At 39.5% G+C, this 17,842-nt stretch overlaps 1 protein-coding gene across 1 annotated transcript in view; it reads left to right on the top strand.

The window, feature by feature from the left end:
• col27a1a (collagen, type XXVII, alpha 1a) overlaps positions 1-17,842 on the top strand; it is a 66,011-nt gene that overhangs the window by 6,613 nt on the left and 41,556 nt on the right. Inside the window, exons 3-7 of the mRNA XM_041970375.1 lie at positions 1,637-3,141; positions 6,674-6,727; positions 13,581-13,634; positions 16,179-16,232; positions 16,349-16,402. Of these exons, the coding sequence (XP_041826309.1) occupies positions 1,637-3,141; positions 6,674-6,727; positions 13,581-13,634; positions 16,179-16,232; positions 16,349-16,402 (1,721 nt within the window). The remainder of the gene's footprint in view (positions 1-1,636; positions 3,142-6,673; positions 6,728-13,580; positions 13,635-16,178; positions 16,233-16,348; positions 16,403-17,842) is intronic.

Here is a 17,842-nt window from a genome sequence, read left to right as displayed (position 1 = left end):
AGCAACACTAAACTCCATCCATGTGTTCAACACACGTCTCTTCAGATTTATGCAGTATGCTGTAAAACCACAGGGTTAATATACAATGTGCCCCACTAATAGCACAAGATGTTTTTGAATATAGACATTGGAAACAGCAGTGTATGTATTGAACAGATACAGTACATGTAAAGCACACTGCCTCACTGCAAAGTCCTGATGTCCTGATGAGACCACACAGAGAGTAAAAGTCACTGTGGATGGGTATACAATGCACCCAATGTAAGTTTTGCTTCTAATTTATGAAGCCCTAATGTTTTGAAGGGAAAGGAATCCTTGCAGGCTCATATAGGGCATGGAAATAGTATAAAGAACCTTCTGTACAAAAGAGGCAAGCTAACATTTGGATCACTTTTCAGCAAGCAAAAAATAATTTGTTTGAGTACAGGGTTAGCTAAACTTATCCACATTTATTCAGGTTATAGTTTTTGATCTTGTTTAAACATTTTTTGTGCTATAATGCAGCCCAATGTATGTGGAAAATGTTTCTCCTTTTTTTTTGCACCAATGATGTACATGTGATAACTTCTGTAGATGTGAATCATTTGACATGTTGAACTTTTGCTTAGCCCTTTGTGTTTTACAACAAGCACATTTGTCAGCATTTATGGATTTTCAATGGATTGTCGTTCACTTGTGAAGCAGGGCTTTAGTTAGATGGTTATTAATGAAGGACTAAGGACCTTTAGCCTGATTGTGCATTCATGCTACTGGCTGATTTACCTTCAAATTTACCTCCTCTGATCCTTAAGTTTATAAGGCTAAACTTCAACAGTTTTCCTTGCAAACTATAAAAAGATCACACTTCTGGTTCTGCTGCAATGATTTTCAACCTTTTTCCAATCCATCATCAGTCTGACATCATTATTTTAAATAGGTAGCGTACTCTTTTTGTGATGATACAAGAGTCATTCTCTCTTAAACAGCATTTTATTTAAAGCTTGTGGGAACTCATCACTGATGCTGAAGTAAAAAGATATTAGCATACGAATTTAAATCTGGAGCTGTGCTTTGATTTGGTGCAAAACAGCAAAATTAAAAACCACTTTATTGTTTTAATGTGGTCACATTAAACATGAAGCTGTTTGTGTTTTAGTACAGCAAACTTTATTTCAAATTTGCAGGTCTGTAAAGCAATAAACATGCAACACTTGTTGCGGCCAAGCTTAAAGCAGTTTAGTGCATCACAAGAGTTACTACAACTTCTTTGTGCATCATCTATCCACTGAAAGGGCAAGAAAACTTAAACAAAGCTATTACAGGCTCTTAGTTTTCATCCTAGTTTCATGTCTAAGGGGACAAAATTTGTATTTGGCCTGAAGCTGCACAAAACAAAACAGAAAAAAAATCTGGCACGACGTGTAGACTTAAAGCTTAGTATGGTGAACTCATAGAAAATGTGTGTATAGACAAAGTATTAATAATCAAGAGGTTTGTAAACAGATGTGATGAAAACGATTATACAAAGTTTTACATTCAAAGTAAAATTGAAATATTCTGCTCAAGTATTAAAGGGATTAGATGCCAACAGCCATCATCTTTAAAAACAGTCCTGTTGCAATTGTTTGCACATCTAACACCACTCTCTTATTTCCAGATGTGGACATCCTCCAGAAGTTGGGGCTCAAGGGAGAGAAGCCATCACGCTCTGTGCCAGCAGGGGTTATTCCATTTAAATCGGGGATCATCCTCAACCAACGGGCGCACATTGAGTCTCCACTACGTTCAATCCTTCCAGTGGCCGTCTGGCCCAAGTTGGCGCTGGTTCTGAGTGTACGCTCACACCGTGTCAACAGTGCTTTTGTCTTCACCCTGCTCTCAGACCACAAGAAGCTCCTTCTTGGTCTGCAGCTTAAACCAGGCAGTCTTGTCTTACACACAGGACCAAACACCTCAGTGGCACTGCCCTATGAGCCCCATGATGGCCAGTGGCACCAGCTGGCAGTGGGAATTAATAGACAGAGAGTGACTCTATATGCCTCCTGCGGAGAGCAGAGTGTTCAGGCAGAATTTGGATGGGACAATGAGGAGGGATTGGGAACAGAGCTCCAGGGCACCTTCCTACTGGGGCGAACAAGCCATCAGCAGGTGTCGGCACACTTTGAAGGAGCCATATGCCAGTTTGACCTGGTCCCTTCTGCGCAGGCAGCTCACAACTACTGCAGGTACATTAAGAAACAGTGCAGGGAAGCTGACACATTTAGGCCTAACCTTTCCCCTTTATTGCCTATTTTACCACGTGGAACAAACATCTCACCTACTGCTGCTGTCCCCAAGCGCAGTGGGCCAGAAACTGCCAGAAAGCCCACAGGCTCCAGCCTTGCCAAGAGCGTTGCTGCTGCTGCCTCAGCTGTCAGATATGTGGCATCCTCTCAAACAACAAAGCCAAATCATGGGACCATCCCCACTCCCCTGCCAGTAACTGTGGTACCAGGCACAGCCCAATTTGGTTTGGTTGCCCCGTCTCCAAAGCCCAGGACCGAGACTGTAACAGTACCACTCAGGACAACAGCACCACCGACAAAATCACCAACCTCAAGACCCTCTACTTCTAAAGCTTCAACTCAGAAACCCTCCAAGCCCACAACCCCAAAGCCCACTCATCAAAACACCCCAAAAAAGGCGATTGCAGGAACAGACAACAAAAAGAAATCAACTACTCCAGCCACTACCACAAACAAACCCCCCAAGGCGAAGCCTGACTTTGACTTGCTAGACCAAGCTGCAGTCCCAAAGAAACCACAGCCCACGACAGCCAAGAAAACATCTCCTCAGCCTAAAGTTACTTCCTCCAAAGCCACTCAGTCCAAACCTAAATCAAATTCTGTCAAAGTTGTCCCTTCTAAACCAACATTATCCAAAGTTAGCCCCTCAAAATCAACAATATCAAAAACTACAACTGTTAAAACCTCAAAGCCAGTCTCCAAGCCAACAAAGCCAACCAAAACTATCAAAGTTCCAGTTACTCCGCAACCTACCAAGCCTTTATATCACACAGTGACACCACCTGCCACTGATGGCTTCCTGAGCTGGGAAGTACCACCCACGCAGTTTTCGATGCTGGAAGGACCTATGGGCCAGAAAGGAGAAGCAGGCCTGCCGGTAAGAACATCTGTTTAGCTTTCGTTGGTTAGCTGAAGTGTTGGTGTGCAAATGCTACAAAATCATCTGTTTATACTGGCAGTTGATGAGCTTACATTAGTAAATTTGTAAAAGTTAAGGACAATTTACACAGGTACAAAACCAGTTTATGCTGCTTTTGTCACCCATTACATATTCTCAGTTTGATTCAAGTTCTCAAAGACGATATATAAAGGACCCCAGATATATTCAGGTTAATGGCACCATCACCTTTCCTGCACACGATAAAAGTCCTTCTTTTCCTCTTTTATTTCCTCCTTCTTTTTATTGAGCCCTCTAAGGTGGGTGTGACGTGTCAGGACTGCCGCCTTACCGTCTCTTCAACAGATTCCTCTGCCACAGAGTGCTTGTTGAGGTCACTTGGCCCCCTTTCAAAGCAAGGTCAAGGGTCAAAAGTGAAATGTCAGTAAACATTCAGTTTCCCAATGCAGACGCAAAGATAGACCAAGCTTTTAGTGTGGCACTTGAACCTGGAACACTGGTTCCCCTTTTTCAGAGATCAGTTCACACCCAACATCAAATGCATTTAGGCTGCATCGCTGTTGACCACTTGTGATTATATTAGGCTTCTTCTTTTATTTATTTTATGGGTAAAATATGATTGCTTCTATAAGGATATACGGATACTGATATTTGCACTTTCCCTGAGAATAGAAACAATGATGCATTAAATACTTAGGTTTTTCATTACTTATGACTCATATGCATTTATCATATTGTAAGATACAGATAACTATTGATGCTGTTCTTTACCTCACAGTGGCCACAGAAATTAGACTTTTTGGCTTATTATATACATTTGATCCGACTATAGTATCTGCTCCAACAAGAAATCTCTCATATGAGGCAAATCTCCATCATGCTGCTTGACAGTAGTATGTTAGGGCAGTGGTTCCCCCCTTCATGAAAATACTAAAAAGCCATGGACCCCCTGCCCCACCCTGTGCTGAAACCATCATTGGTTTTATGCTTTCAAAAGCGAGATTTTCACCATAATAATGTATGTCATGTCCTTTGATGAAGCCAAAGTTAAATTAACAACATATTTCCTTACTTGTTTTTCTTAAAATAGGGACAGTGTGTGGAGATTAATCAAAATAGCTCTGAATGTTCAAAGCCTCTGGGACCCTCTGTGCTATTTGGGGGACTCCCTTGGGGGGTCCTTGACCCTAGGTTGGGAACCACTGCGTTAGGGCATGCCATTATGATATTATTTAACGGTACACACTAAAAAGATGACCATTTTTTTAAAGACTTAGTTTCTTTAGCTAGGCAACTATTTTTAAAAAATGGGCTTATATGAACGCAGTTATAACAACATTAACTATTGTGGATCATATAACAGATTGGTTTAAATTGAATTTTAATTAAAATACATTGAATCAGAGTGTATCTGTAAGTGCCTTGACATGACATTGTCATGAACTTCTGCTATACAAATAAAGTTGAGCTGAACTGAACTGAATTAAACCAAAAGGGCAAGATGTACATTTAAGCGAAACATAGAGAGATTGAATAAAAAATTTTTTGTTTACATGGTCACGTTTCCAATGCAGTTCTAGGATTACACAGGATTTATTGAGGGCCCCTTGCAAGCGGAATACTCTAGACAACAACACTTTGGTCATTCTCCTCATTCTGCAAGTATTTCTCGGAAGCACACAGTTATTCAGCGCTAATCTGCTTCTGTTTAGTCAGTTTGAAAGAGCAGATTTAAGCTATAATGGCAATGAAGAACCATTTTTTGCAGCAATATCATGCAATGTCTGTCTCTCTGCACATGCATGCAATATTCAATTATTTTATTATTTATTCCTCTTCTAGTCTAAAATACTACAAGTCTGCATAAGTTACTACAGAAGTGGGATTTTGACTTGTGTTTCCAATGTGCTTAAATTGGACTCCAACTGGCTGCCAGGATAAACATCCAGTGCAGGCACAGATATGATGCTGTTCCTCATCATTTCTGCTTTAAAAATAACTTTGTATGAGAGGAGTTCCACTACACATGTGGACTTGATTTATATGTTTTGCATTTTGTTAAAAAGAAAAGCCTTTATTTGAATTTCTGTAGTAAGATTTAATTTTATATGTGAGCTATTTTATTGTTTTGTTTATATATAAGCTTCTGTGTTAATTTACATCTGCTAACTGCCTGTGCTTATTTTCTGATACATTTGGGTTCATTTAAATGGGTTAAATTAGACATTATATCTCAATAAGCAATTACAGAAGGATGTAAAATTTTTCATATTGTGCATAGTTTTAATACTCTTTTAGATCAAAATTGAACAAGTAAATTCAAGTATTTATTTTCTTTGGGGAGCTCTTTTTACAGATCACAGCACAGCAATCAAACCCTATGACTATAAAAAGCCTTTGTATCATACAGGATTTCTAATGTATTTGAAAAATGCTTGAAAAGTAGAAAAAATGTTATTTAATGAAAAACAGATTCTGATATGTCAAAGGTAAACAGGTGCAAAAAGAAAAAAACAGTGGGAGTAAACAAACAAACATATGCAAGGAAGGAAAGGAAATGTCAAGATGGACAGGAGTGTGTGTTGACAGGTCTTCAGGCCACCACAGAGCACATCACCTACAACGGGGGGGTTAACCATGGAGGTTAACTTGGAAGAGATGTTGGGGAGCCAATTATAATCTTCAGTGGGACATAAACCAGATCACAGACAGTGTATACAGGTAGTGATGGTGATCACAATAACCTTCAGACAGAGTTGTGAGTGTTTGTGAGCAGGTTGCTGTTGTTTTGAAGTTGGAATAGTTTTCCCTTGTTTCCTAGAGTTCATAGCCTTGTGAAAATTGAGATGAGGAAACTACAGAAGGGGTTCAACTTTGACACATCAATAACTATGCTTTATGGGTGATGTTGCTGCTCTTTTACCACATTCTTATATCTGTGTTGTCTCAGACCACAAATTTAACAGTGTAGTAAAGGTACAGTAATTTATTTCACAGTGCACAAAACATTTTAAGAATGTAAAGTAGATGCTTTAATGCAAATTTGCCTCTGAACCCAGAGTCCAACAGGCTGGTCTTGTTAGCCAAAATAACCACAAAAACTCTGTTTTTCCTCACTTCTCCTTCTCCTCTTTTTTGATTAAAAGAAAACGAATGAGCACAAGCTTGATAAAGACACACAGGGGCAGTGAGTGGCACAGGAAATGACCTGTTATTTCTAGTGTTTCTACGGTTTCCTGCCACACAGGCTCCGAAGTTCTTGATGGATAAGGCTGAACTCTCATCACCTTCAGATGGGATTACTTCAGAGGGAAAGGTTGTCACTCTTTTCCCTGCAAACACAGTGCCACTTGTGTGATGTGGATGATTTCACTGTATAAACACACAAAAAATGAGTCTTAATGACCTGATGGTTTTGACAGATATGACGGCAGAAGATTGCTGGGGTGTTGAAAAAGATCATTTACATGGTATATCAGTATTCAACAATGACTGAATGATCTCTCTCCAGGGACTGCCAGGACCTCCAGGGAAGCCAGGCATACCAGGCAAAAGGGGTCCCCGGGTAAGTCTCTGTGGTCACATTCAAATACCACAAGCCACATAAAACACACTTTTGTACACACCATTTATATCCTCTATGAATTGTTCTTCCTTTTGTTTGACCCTTTTTTTTGTTTAATAAAAAAAAACATATCAATAAGCATGTCGATATTTAGGATTATGGTGAATATTTTTCTGTGTGTGTGTGTGTGTGTGTGTGTGTGTGTGTGTGTGTGTGTGTGTGTGTGTGTGTGTGTGTGTGTGTGTTTTTAGCAACTGCTTTTCATATGTGAGGTTCTTACACAAATAGTCATAATTAGAAAGAGTAGACAGACACACAAACAGACAAACAATGACAGCCTGTATCAATGTATGCGCCTCAGCTTAGACATCCTGAGTTAGTTTCTGTAGTTGCAATAATAACCTGCCAGATCGGGCGCCCACATCAATTTAAATCCCTCCCATCAACCATCAGCTGACACACACAAACTCTCATATACTCACAGTTTTCCTATGCAGGGGGATTGACCATATTCAACACAAGGCTGCGAGTGCTGACCTCCCACCCCTAAGCATAAACAGGAAAGCTCCTATAAAGACGAGCTTTCAAAAGGCTGCCTGTGCCACAGGATGCCTAATAAAAGCACTGTAAACAGACAGAGAACACATGGCTCCACTGGACTTTCTTCTCCCAACTGAGCTGTTGCAGCAGGCTGCACCAACACTTCATGGAATCCCACTCTGAGCTAATGAAAGGCCTCTTTTTTCCAAGGCAGTTAAATAGATATAGTCTCATTCAAGGGTCTTCTTTCAGGAATTCCCCTTCACCTCCCCTATTTCTGTCCATCTTTCTTGTAAGGACTCAGACCTGCATATTTTGAATCGGTAGAGTTGTATTGTCCATAGTCCTCTGCTTTTGTCCAAAATGTCTAAACAGCTTTTGGATGGATTGCAATGAAATGTGCTGTTACTCATGCTGCCCTGACTTTTGCTGGCACTTTTTTTATTTGAGTGAAAAGTCTCAACAGCTGTTGGATGGATTGCCAGGAAACTTGGTAGCATACTCGTGGCCCCACTTCATGAAAAGCTGCAGTAACCTTAGTTATCTTTAAACTTGTCTTCTAGTTCCACCATCAGGTGCAAATTTTCTTTATTTTATTTGTTCTCTATTTCATGTAATACAACCTGCAAGACAATAACATTCCCATCAGTTTCAACTCTTTAGCTCTCTTTAAACTTTTAATATGTCATCTTTCTGATCTAAGTGAGCAAATATGGTAAACGTTTAATAATAACTGGCACAGCTGCTGGCAATGATCAGATTTTTCAAACATGCACTGCAGCCCTGAAATGTTCTAAACATTTTCAGTAGGTACTGCATATGACAATGCAGATGTTTCGGAGTTTAACGAGGCTATTCAATAGAAGTGAATGGAGCAGGTAACCATCCACAGGATGCACCCTAAGTTAGTCTGTGTGCAGATAATGGCTGCTGCTTTGTAGTCTGTTCTGCTTACCCACTGCCTCACTTAAAAATCCATCTAGTATCGACTCAAGTGCTAAAATTCTTGTCCAAACCCTGTCCAAAATTATGCAAAAAGTCTTATTTTGGGATGTATATTTGGATGCATGTGCTTCCATCTTTAATATATTGTCCTTTAAGCATTACACACTGTCTGTGACAGAGATTTAAAATCTCTGATACTTGTCTTAAATAAATTTATACAGACACATTTCTTTGTGTCTAATTAAAGCTATTTAAGCCCTTTCAGCTACTCCCAGCTTGTCCCTGCTTGCTGTTCCACAACATCACTTAACATTAGGTGTTTTTCTTGTGATCCAAATCAAACTTACCCTAAATAAACTTTAATTTGGCTCAAAGAATGCAAGCTCAGTGTTGAGTGAACTTGGTCAAGCCAACTTTAATTCCAAGTGGAAATATTTTTGTGAAACAAAGTTGCAGTTTTTCCAAATACACCTAGGAAAAGCTACAGAAAAAATGTTTTATTCAGGATATTATATTGAATACTGTGGATCATTTCTTTATAAATTAACTGCAAAACATTAGCAGAAAATTTGGTAAAACAGAAAATTGACTATTCAATATAATATTTCAGCTTTTGGTTTTAGCGTGCTTAATTAGGCTTTAGTTTCTGTGTCAAATCTCAGTGATTCATCTGCGCTATGTATCACCCAATCACTCACTCATTTACATCCTGTGGTTTAGACACAGCCTTTGTCTGCCCCAACAAACCAGCTGTTGAACTGTCTGAGGCATTGTCAGTGGAAGTGGTTGGTTTGCAAAGACCAAACAATGAAAACAACTCTTTTCTATAAAAAAAAAACAACACTTGTAAAGGCCTTGGGTTTTGATGCTGATTTTATAGGGGTCACTTGCAAACCCACTACCAGCATCTGAGTCTGACCTGACTGTTATTTTATTTAACACACACCCCTGTACATGGGAGTGTATACACACAACAACACTAATTCCAGGCTGTGCAGCACAGACATATGTGGCTGTATTTATGACCTGCCTATATAAAGAGTGAGACAGATTATGGACCTTTCCTGTAAACAAAAGCATTTATCAAGTTTAACTGCTTCTGCCATGTGTATGCGGTAAGACAGAGATGCATAGACACATTTTACACAGTCGCAATCACGCAGTCCACGCAAACACGTGCTTGGCAAACTCTCTGCAGCATGAACTTGTGGTTTCAATTTAGGAAAAGAGAATCACCATTTCAGTGTGATAATTAACTCCAAACATGATGTTATGCTTCAGGCTCACAGGTGGCAAAGAGTGATTTGATCATAGGTGCTGATATGAAAAACTAGATTCTGCTTATGGGCTTTTCCTGAGGCGAGAGCCAGTTGCAACTCGGTCAGTTTTTTCCTTGACCCTCTGTAGCCTCGAATTACCGGAGGTCTGTATGATGACACAGAGCACCATTGAGCCCAAGAAGCCCCACCCATGAACCTTGACCTCTGATCCTGCACATGTGAGTGCGAGATGCCGTCACTATGGCAACAGTTGTCTGCTCAGAAGCTTTTGCTAGATGTCCATGAATAGCCAGGCTGATCTTTTCTTGAGTCTGTTTGTGGGTGTGTAAGGACGACGGTTGTAGGAGGGTGTGAGCGGAAACGTGGATGCATCATGAGTGCACAGGCCTGTATCTGTCTGAGGACCGGCTGCATGTATTAGTCTGGAGCCTCCTGGGTCAATGGGGTCTTTGTCTGAGTGAAAAAATCTCTGTCACCCATCTTTCCTCATGCTTCCCTTCCACAAGGCTCCTCTGTCACTAAGCAAATTTCCCAGACCTTGCTTCACCTGTATGGACTCAGATCCTGGATGGACATATAGAGACCCCAAAAAAACTATAGACCAAAAAAAACTCTCAAATGAAATATGTTCAGCTGAAGGCAGTGTGTTGGGTTGTTTTGGTAACAGCAGGCAGCATATCAGCATTTTAGGGGTCTTTATAATACCTGTGTGTATTCACTGTGTGTATGGGTCTCTGCTCTGGAAAATGACTGTAATAAGTTTCAGGATAGTAAAAATCCCTGACCATGTTCTAATTGTCCATATTTGCAATCCCCTTAGCACTTTCATACATTTTTAATACCACATCTTAAAATGTTTGGCATAACGTTCTAGGTTTCCATCGTTACACTCAAACTTGTCATCACCTTTATGAGCTTTCACTGTTATTGTTGTAAATGCCTATGCAATATCTTGGATTACTTGCTATTTCCTTTACTGAATAGTTTGGTCATTGCATGATGTATTTCACACTAAAAATATTGGCTTTTAAAGTGGTTCATGCAGCCTGTCTGTTTCTGTTAATGCAGATTTTTACTGTCATTTATATGACAATAGCAAGATCTATTTATGACACTCTAAAAAACAGTTAAATGCTTTTTGAAAGTTTAGAGACAAATGTTCTTTTCTGTATATGGGAGGTGTAGTTATGCAAATATCCGGTGGTTTTTACATGCTCTTTTAATCCAGTGTTAGTTAATTAGATGTCACCCCACTGCTCTGATTTGGCACAGCATCATACAGGTTCTCTTTTATCTTTAATGCAGTGACTGTATATACATTAAAGTAGCTTTTACAAGCTGGTGTTTAAAGTCTGTATTTACAGCATAGCCAATAAAGATCACTTTTTTTTTCTTTTCTGTGTGGGAATAGAACCTTTGGAGTGATGTGCTGCATTCAGATCTGAGGACCACAAGTAAAAGTATACAATATATCTTGACTTTAAGGTGTGCATATGATGTTTGAAAGTTGCTGATGCAGCAGATAAAGCTCTGTGCAAAGGTCTTGAGCCCCCAGGCTCTGGGGAGGATTCATCACTCCATAAGACCTGTTGCCACTGATTTTCAGTCCATTTCATGTGTATTTTGGCATACCTCAGCCTTAACTCCCTGTTTCCCTTACTTCAGAAGGGCTTAGGTTTCAGCAAACATTAGACAGATCTACTGAAGGGTTGGATGCATCTCTAATCTGCTGTTGTTTGTGTTTTTTTTAGGTCTGACATTTCTTCATTTATTTTTCACTTGTCCAGTTTCCTCAGTGTCTTTAGGAACAAAGCACACTATCTTAAGATGGTCCAAGTTTTTTGTGAACATATCTTTGAGAAACACATTGTTATAATCAGAATAGTATTTTATGTTGGTCAAACTGTTATCTCTGGCTATTTTTATAGATGCATCCAAATTATGGGAATAAATTATGTAACTTACTGCTGATAAGTACATAAAAGTCATATTTAAAATAGGTTCTTCTCTTAGTCGTCTGTTATTTGTAGACATAGTACTGGCTGTATTGATTCCTTTTTTGATTGTAGTGCCTTTTATTAAGCCTGGTAGACTAATAGGATATTGACTTAACAATCAAAAAAGCACATTATTTTTGAAAATACTCTGAACTGGACTCAAAATTAGTGATAATGCAGCCAATGTCCAAAGAAAAACTTTTAAAAAGCCTGGAAAAATAATGATAAATTTTTTTAAATATTACATTTAAAGTTTGTTTTTCAGAGGTGGCACAAGACTTTTGCATTATTATATATTTATACTACAGAAAAGCTCATGTGGAACAATTTTTTATTGGTAACTCCTCTGCTAAGGATGCATATGACTTGCAAACATTTCACCACAAGCACCACAGTAGCACCTCTGCATTTCTGTTCAGAAGTTGGTGTGTTATTTTTTATTTGATAGCCATCAGCTTGTACTTGCCCTACTCTGGTCCTCTCTAATTAGACACCTGTTGCAAGAAAACGGGACACAATATAGGGGCCAGAGCCAAGGACCAAATGTTATTGCCAGCCTGTGCCTACTAGCACACTGCCCAACTTGCGGTAAACCGCAGGGGTAATTTTGCAGCATATAATTCAAACATGTCCAGTTTGTTTAAGTTTATTTAGGGCACAACTGCGTTCCTTAACACTATGTGGGCAGACCATCTCTTATGGAATGCCAGCTGCACACAAACCCAGAATGAAAAAGGAAGTACGTGGGATGAAAAGGGGTGAGATCTTGAAAAAAACTTAAGACTCATTAGAGTTAAAATATCCCCATAACGTATTAAATAATTTTTCAACATATGTATGTTTGGAAAGCTTGACTCTAATTTGCTTTTGAAATGCAAAACAAATGAGAGCTCCACTGCACATGCTTTGTAAACGCCAACTCTTTCTGAAGTGGATCAGACATGGCAGTCTTCAACTTTGACAGGAAGATCAGTTACAGAAGAAAAAGGATTTGTGTTGTCATATCTGCAACAGACCAGAAAGTCTGTTTTTGAATTTTGCTCAAAGGATTGGTTTTTTTTTTTTTGGTTTTTTTTTTTTGTGGAGCTGTATAACCCAACCCAAACCCCACAGTGCTTTTTTTCCCTCTCTCTGTGGGATAATTGAGATTGTCTGTCTGAATGTTGGTGGATGTTGGGTTTTGACGCTGCAGATCAGATCACTAACATAAAGCCTTCCTGATTTGTTTTGACTCACCTCAATGAAACTCGCTGACCCAAATCTTAAAGCACTCTTGGCTCTTTTTCCACACTCAGCTCGCTCAACCCTTGACCCAGGACGGGGGTAGGTTAGGGGCCCAAGGGTGCCACACCACGTGGAGGGCAGGGGTGAGGTCAGGGATCCACAGGCAAAGCTCATTCAGAGGAAGAGAAGGCAGACAGTCAGAAGGATAGATGAATGGCGCGGCAACCCACCCCCTGTGTTTCTGTCTGCAGGCTGCTGCTCAAACCCAAAAAATAGTGTACATTCATTCTCTGGCTTTCAAAATTTCTCCACTAAACTTCCCCATGGGGGCTTCTGGAGAGCGTACAATGGTTCAGATTACCAAAGTGCTGCCACCGCGGATGCCGATTTGTTTGTGTTAATTTCCTCAGTCACTGCCAATGTGGACAGAAACACACATCAGCAGAAAAATTCTAATTCAAAATGTTGAGACATGGGATGATCTGCATTAGTCATTAAGATGCCTGGCAGTTGTGTTTGTTTGTGTGCATGTATCAGGGGGAGGGGGTGGATTGTGAGGCAACAGAGGGCAGGAAACCACAGCCATATGGTGAAGCAGCTCCAGAGCCCCATTTTCCATGAGTTTCTACCCCCAACATCAACCCCAAATACCTCACACACTCACACACATGCATACAAAGTTAATGTATAGGAAAATATGTTAAAATAGCATGAAGGCTGAGGTCTTCCAGACAGTCTTTGATCTCCTCCACTCTGGTTTTATTCACAGTACCAAAGACAGTCTTCATCCCAGCATGATGATTGACTTAAATCTATCATTTTTTGTATATGTCTCTCTCTTTCTGATTTTTTTTTCCCCCCACACAGGGTGCCCCTGGTCCCCATGGGAACCCTGGGCGACCTGGTCCACCCGGACTCAAGGTAAACACTTTTAGTCTAACTCCTGAAACTCCTGAACTCCTCAAAATGAGTCTTTTCTTTCAACAAAAGCCCCAAAACCATGTTGATTTTTCCACATGAAAGACTTACAAGATTATGAATCTGCCTCAGCTGCTAATTTAATAAGAGGTTTATGACATTTTCTTGCCTCTAATGTGAATGGTAATCCTATGAGGACATTTTACATTTTCAGTTTGAGTATATCAGCTGGAATCCATAAAGAGTAACAAGAGTAATGGAGTTTTATGTCTGCAGAATCAGGGTCATCTAAGTTCATAGCAAAACTACTAGACCAGATAGTTTGAGAAACATTTCAGTATTGATTTCCATCCATACTAGTGAAACTTTATTCAGTTTTTTTTCTAAAGTTTAAAATACTATACAATACATGTGTATGTTTATGTCATGTCACAAACTAATTTGTAGCTCCTCTTAAAAAAGGGGTGAACCAGTGCATGCTTCCACTGCGACCTGAGCAGAGAGAGAAGAAAATGGCACGTTGACACCAGAGGGGGTCGAAGTGATTTATCAGAGCGTCAGGGAAAGACATTACGAGTCGGAAAGTGAGAACTCCAAATAAATCTGTCTAATTTTAACGTGTGAACAGGAGATGACCCTATGCAAGACAAATTCTCAGCATCCCCCTTGTGATTGTCTGGACTGATGTATGCCTTTGCAAACACCCTTGACCTCTGACACTTGTGTTAGGAGCACAGACTTAGGAGCAATACTTCTATTTAAAGTTCATTATAAAAATTCCAGGTCATACCAACCAACCCCATCACATGTCTTGCAAGGACTGTGTTAGTGTGATTAAAATATTACCCATTCCCTTGTCCTGTTTTTTCACGTTGCACAATACTTTTTGAAGTCTTCTTGATATTAATCTCCTATTAAATGTTATTATCCATCATGTAATTGGAAAATGCAGTAATATGCTTTTTAATTAAAGTTAACAATAACAATATTAATAGCAGTCAAATGTCTCTACAGTTAATATTGAGATCCACTGGATGGTGTTTTGCCTACATTACCAGTCAAATGTCTGGACACATTTTCCCGTTAGATTCAATGGGGAGGTGTGTCCAGACTTTTGACAGGTACTATAATTTAGTACAAACACTGGAGACAGGTTTGGATTTTGTCATCTTTGGTCAGTGATAGTCAAATAATCCGCTTGTGCTTGTCAGTTGTTGTTGACAGAGATTATTTGTGCTCCTTGCTAAAGACTTTTGTTTATGTTGCTTTAACTTAAAGAGCATTGTTTTGCCACCATTACCAGCTGCCACGTTTTAAACAGAAAACTTACCAGGAGCATGTGGTGCCCCCCCTTGGTTTCAGGAAGAGTTAGATGAGAAGGAAGATTATGCTATAGTACCCACTTCACAGCCACCAAATTAAAACCACCTGCCAAATATCATGTAGGCCTCCTTGTTCCATCAAAACAACTCTGACCCTTTAGGGCATGGATGCAGGACCTCTTTGGGTGTCCTATGCTGTCTGGCAACGGGATGTTGGCAGCACAGGACATTGGGTTCTGCAGAATATATGTTGGGCCTCCCCTGGATCAAGTTTCTTCACCACATCCCATAGATTCTTAATCTGATCAGGTTCTTGGGGGTCAGGTCAACTTTGTTGTGCTAGTGAATAGGTGCATTATGCATTGTCCTGCTTGGGGAGGCAGCTGCCATTAAGGGGTGCTGTTGCAGTTGATGGGGTCTGCAACATGTTTGCGTGTCAAAGCAGCCCTGAATTGCCAGGACCAAACATCATCCAACATAACATTGCACAATAACAAAATCATCATTGTCGCTTACACCACATGTCAGTGTTGTAAATGATCAGTATACACATGGCTCCTGGTTAATATTACTTAGTATAAAAATTGGAAACAAAAGTAAACATTGTAACTTCGTCCAAAGAAACAATGAGTTAGTGTCAGGTATACACAAACAGTAAGGAACACAAAATGATCACCAGTAAAGATCTGACATACTGCCACAGCGACTTGGGTTAGTTGTTGGCAGACTGCTGCAGAACAGACTTCCTCTATCTGGCAAGCATGCTGAAAGGAAGATTATAAGTGTTTGATGTCTCAGGGTGCACCGCAATCTTTTCTCTTTCATCGTTAATAAATGAAACAAAGTTGTAAATGGCAGCGGCCTGTTGGGAGAAAGAGAGAGTCAGCGCTCAGTGTAATTTCCGATCCCTAGCTTTGATGTGCTGGAGCCTCATTATTGTTACCTGCTGACAATGAAGCATGATGTGTGTGTGACCAAAGGGGCATTGAGCATAGTAGGAAACTACATGTATTACTGGAATTAGGAGTAATTATTAGTTTAATATTTGATTTATAAATGCAAGCCTTTGAAGGCTGAACTTTTTCCATTTTCCGAATAAAACGTTTTATAGCTGATAAAGTTATTTCATTAATAATGTTTTACTTACGCTGTTAAATTTAAATTGCTGCATCTTGAGTAATCTTCATCCATACAAAGTTGTTCTTTGTGTTTTTCTTTCTCTCAGGGAAAAAAAGGAGATCCTGGCATGTCACCAGGGCCAGCACCTAAAGGGGAGAAGGTATTAAATTTACTCATATCCTCCATTTATTTCCAGTGCCATCATGCCTGGCTAACTCTCACATTTTGTGAAATTCTTCCATTCACACCATTTGACATTCTTGTATTATGTTCCAGGGAGACTCAGGGATTATTGGTCTAGTTGGACTACCTGGCCAAGAAGGTCGAAAGGTAAAACTGGCCAATGTGGCTTGTCTGCATTAATTGTTCTTAAAGTACTATTTGCCCTATATTATGTGGAATTGTACAGATTCTTTATCTAAACTTCAAATAGACAGACTCTTGAAAAATGTTGTATTTTGTTATCACTTCATAAATCTTGTGTGCTTGTGCTATGTAGGTGTCATGTTGTGAGTCGTTCTCCCTGACTCTCTTAATCTTTTATGTTGCATTTTGGCATTTTCTTCTATATCTTCACCAGCTCCTGCACACAAGGGTTCTAGAACTGGTTAGAAGGATTACACAAGAAATGAAATGGGAAGTTTTTGTCAGCAGGGGCAAAAAGATGAGCAGTATACCCTAATACAAAATTACCACCATTACAGCTGCCATTTGAGTAACACTTTGAGTGATTCATGGGTTAGAAGGAGAAAAAATGGTCCATAGCTTTTGGTTGGCAAACAAGTCTAACAAGCACAAGCAGTGGAAAGTCTGAGTTGTGTATTTGTCATTGTTCACAACTGTGAGGATGCATTCCTATGTTGTTGTGTGTGTGAGCAGAAAAAAAAAACATCAAAACATAATTGCAATTCTTAATCAAACAAGCTTGTTCCCTCTGGGTCCTTATATGTTATGTGGAAAAAATGCAGTGCAGCTAAACATATTTGTGTAAAGGGGAAAAAAACACTTGTTTGAAAATTAAATGTTGACATTTGTACCATTTGTACCATGTAAAGTGTGTTGACTATAATCAGCCAAATTCAGTCAGCCTCAGTATATCATATTACTTCAAAGTTATTATGTGAATCTAACTGATGTGACAGTCATATTGGAAATTTCCACATTAAATCAGTTGATCGTATAGATCTTTATTATCAGCACATCACTAATTGCTTCATATTACAATGTAGACATGCATGGATCTGAAAGATTAGCAGTCAGGTGTCAATAAAGGTGACTGAATAGACCAGAAAGGTGAAGAACAATAGTAATGTCAGCCATGGTGCTTCTTGATGCGTGCAAGACTGTCTTTTCCAAACATACAGCAGCAAAGACAATCAGCCTCTGCTTACATATTTTATCTATTACAGGTGTGGCATGCACACATGTCAAACAAAGTGTAAGAATTATTTAATGATTGAATATAGCAGGTAGATTGTGTGCATTTCAGCAGAGGTGTAAAGCACTTCTTTGTGTATTAGCTTTCTTTCAACGCCACATTACCTTTAATATATGTGTGTCAGACTCTAGCAAAGTTTCTACCTCAAGCTAAACATATGGCTTTTGTTAGGAGTCTGCTTTTCTGTGTGTAGTGTGTGTAAGTGTCCCTTTTAATGTCTACCTCTTTCTTTCACACACACACACTCAGCCAGAATGGAAAAAAATTAAGGTTAGTGTAAAATATTCACAGACTGCTTTCAAACTAAATGAATGAGAGTTGAAGGTCTTTCA

The sequence above is a fragment of the Melanotaenia boesemani genome, chromosome 19 (genome assembly GCF_017639745.1).
Source record: "Melanotaenia boesemani isolate fMelBoe1 chromosome 19, fMelBoe1.pri, whole genome shotgun sequence".
NCBI lineage: Eukaryota > Metazoa > Chordata > Actinopteri > Atheriniformes > Melanotaeniidae > Melanotaenia > Melanotaenia boesemani.
The sequence above is the reverse complement of the archived record's forward strand: the minus strand, read 5'-3'. Positions and strand labels throughout refer to the sequence as shown.